Here is a 2,010-nt window from a genome sequence, read left to right as displayed (position 1 = left end):
CTCGAAGAGCATCGTCGGAGCGGCTGGTGCTGCGAGATTTCTTCTATGCCATTCGTAGATTCAATCTCGTATTGTGAGACCAGGGATAGTGCGGGGGCAGAAACTTCCGTTCGGAAGGACGATCTTTCCTTTGGTGTTACGCTTGCACTTGCCGTCCCAGATGTCGATCTCCGCGAACTCACAGGTGCCTACCCTGCAGCCACGATTGCTGCAGTAATGGCACGTCTGTTCCACTCTGCTGTTCTTATGGACGTGGACGGCAGCTTGTTGTCTCGGTGCGGGGGCGTGGTTGTGCATAGCGTGCGTCATCGGCTGAATGAGTGTTGCGATCGTCCTCGACAGGCTTTTGATGATCATTGAGATGTCTTTGGTTTTGATCATCCCGGGAGGCACCGTTGTCAAAGTGCTCGATGTCGAAGCGGTAGCTTGGTTAGCCGCTGTTGTAGGTGTGCTCGATGTACTGTGTAGAATGAAAGTAGCCGCCGCGTGAATCTCTGCCATGGTGTATGGGTCGTCGGCGTAGTGATCGGGGTGCTTGAGATGCAGTCGGGTCTCGAGCTGTGTGAGCAACGCTGGCTGGAAACCTCGAAGAAATGCGTGACTTTGTTCGATAGGGGAGAGCCGGTGCTGTGCAATGAGATGTGTTGTAATGGCCATGAAGTCGCGGTAATAGCAGCCTAGGTCTGCCGCGTTGTGAATCCCGATACGAGCGCGTTCTCCGATGAGCTGGTCCATGTCCGCCAGCGACCACTTTCTTGTATCATCAGCACCAGGATAGAGTGCTCGTACGTCGGCTTTCCAGTTGTTGTAGCTCTTGGCTACGTCGATGAATGTCGCGACTTGAGGTCAAGCGACAGGGGAATACCTAAAAGCAAGGGGCGTCCGACTGGTTCTCACCGAAGCGATGGTGAGCGAGGCTCAAACCTAAGGCTAGGGACAAGAATGTATTAGTTAGTAAGTAAAAGAAGTAAGTACAGGAGAGCTTACTGACCTAGGGACAAGAGGTCGAAACTGAGGTCCCTAGGGCAGCAGAGGCTGGTTTATATACATGGGAAGATTTAGGGCAGGCTGTGCGCGTTGGTCCGTGCACAGCTGGTCTGTGCACAGCATGCCGACGCGGCCCCGGGGGCCGGTGAGTCAGAGCGGCTGCGTCAGCGGGGCCCGAGCTTGTGCCGTGCACTGCCGTCCTATCTAATCTGATCGTACAGTAGATAATGAGGTGTCCGTATCGGGCAAGTAGTACAGAGGTCGCGGGTTCGAGCCCGCAAAAAGGAAAAAATTAAAAAACGGCTAGGCGCCGTATCAAGTCGTGACATTACCCCCCCCTCAACGGCGCATGACCTCATGCGAGGCGCCCTTGCCCATCTCCCATCTGGAGCGGCAACGTGCTTCAGTCAGCGGCGAAGGCATCGGCTGAAAGTTGAGACCACCAAAGACAGCGGTGTTGAGGCGGCGAGGGGCGTTCGGATTCTTCCGGTGGAAGTCGGCTATGAGGGCCGGCGCATTGGCAACGTTGCGCGCCGGTTCCCATGACGTATGCAAGTCGTCATAACCCTTCCACTTGACGAGGTACTGCAGCTGACGCCGGAAGATCCTCGAATCTTTGATCCGCTCAACCTCGTATTCCTCGTCGCCCTCAACCTCGATCGCCGGCGGCTCCTCCGGCTCTCGGCCCGGGATATCGCCACGCGTGTACTTGCTCAGCAAGGAGACATGAAATACCGGGTGCACCGGCACCGACTTTGGCAGGACTAATTCATAATTCAGGTCTCCAAGCTTTCGTCGCACGGCATACGGTCCGAGGCGCTTGGGACTGAGCTTCTTGCTCGGCTGTTTCAGCTTAAGGTTCCGGGCATCAAGCCAGACCTTATCCCCCGGCGCAAAGACTGGTGCCTGTTGCACGTGCTTATCGTAGTACACTTTCATACACTCGGCCAACAGCTCGAGCGCAGAGCGCGTATCGTCGCGAATCTCCTTCAGGATCTTGAGCCGATCAGCGGCCGCAGGCAT

At 56.0% G+C, this 2,010-nt stretch overlaps 1 protein-coding gene across 1 annotated transcript; it reads left to right on the top strand.

Annotated features, from left to right (window-relative positions):
- On the top strand, window positions 1-681 carry POSPLADRAFT_1163157 (hypothetical protein; the record flags this gene model as incomplete). Its single annotated transcript, XM_024487769.1, has 3 exons — window positions 1-275; window positions 343-442; window positions 469-681. Coding segments are annotated over 3 exons (588 nt in total), but the record flags the coding sequence as incomplete, so codon positions are not given.
- Between the last annotated feature and the right edge of the window lie 1,329 nt (window positions 682-2,010).

The sequence above is a fragment of the Postia placenta genome, assembly GCF_002117355.1.
Source record: "Postia placenta MAD-698-R-SB12 unplaced genomic scaffold POSPLAscaffold_361, whole genome shotgun sequence".
In the NCBI taxonomy this organism is placed as follows: domain Eukaryota; kingdom Fungi; phylum Basidiomycota; class Agaricomycetes; order Polyporales; family Adustoporiaceae; genus Rhodonia; species Rhodonia placenta.
Note: the sequence above shows the minus strand (reverse complement) of the source record. Positions and strands in the feature narration are given on the sequence as shown.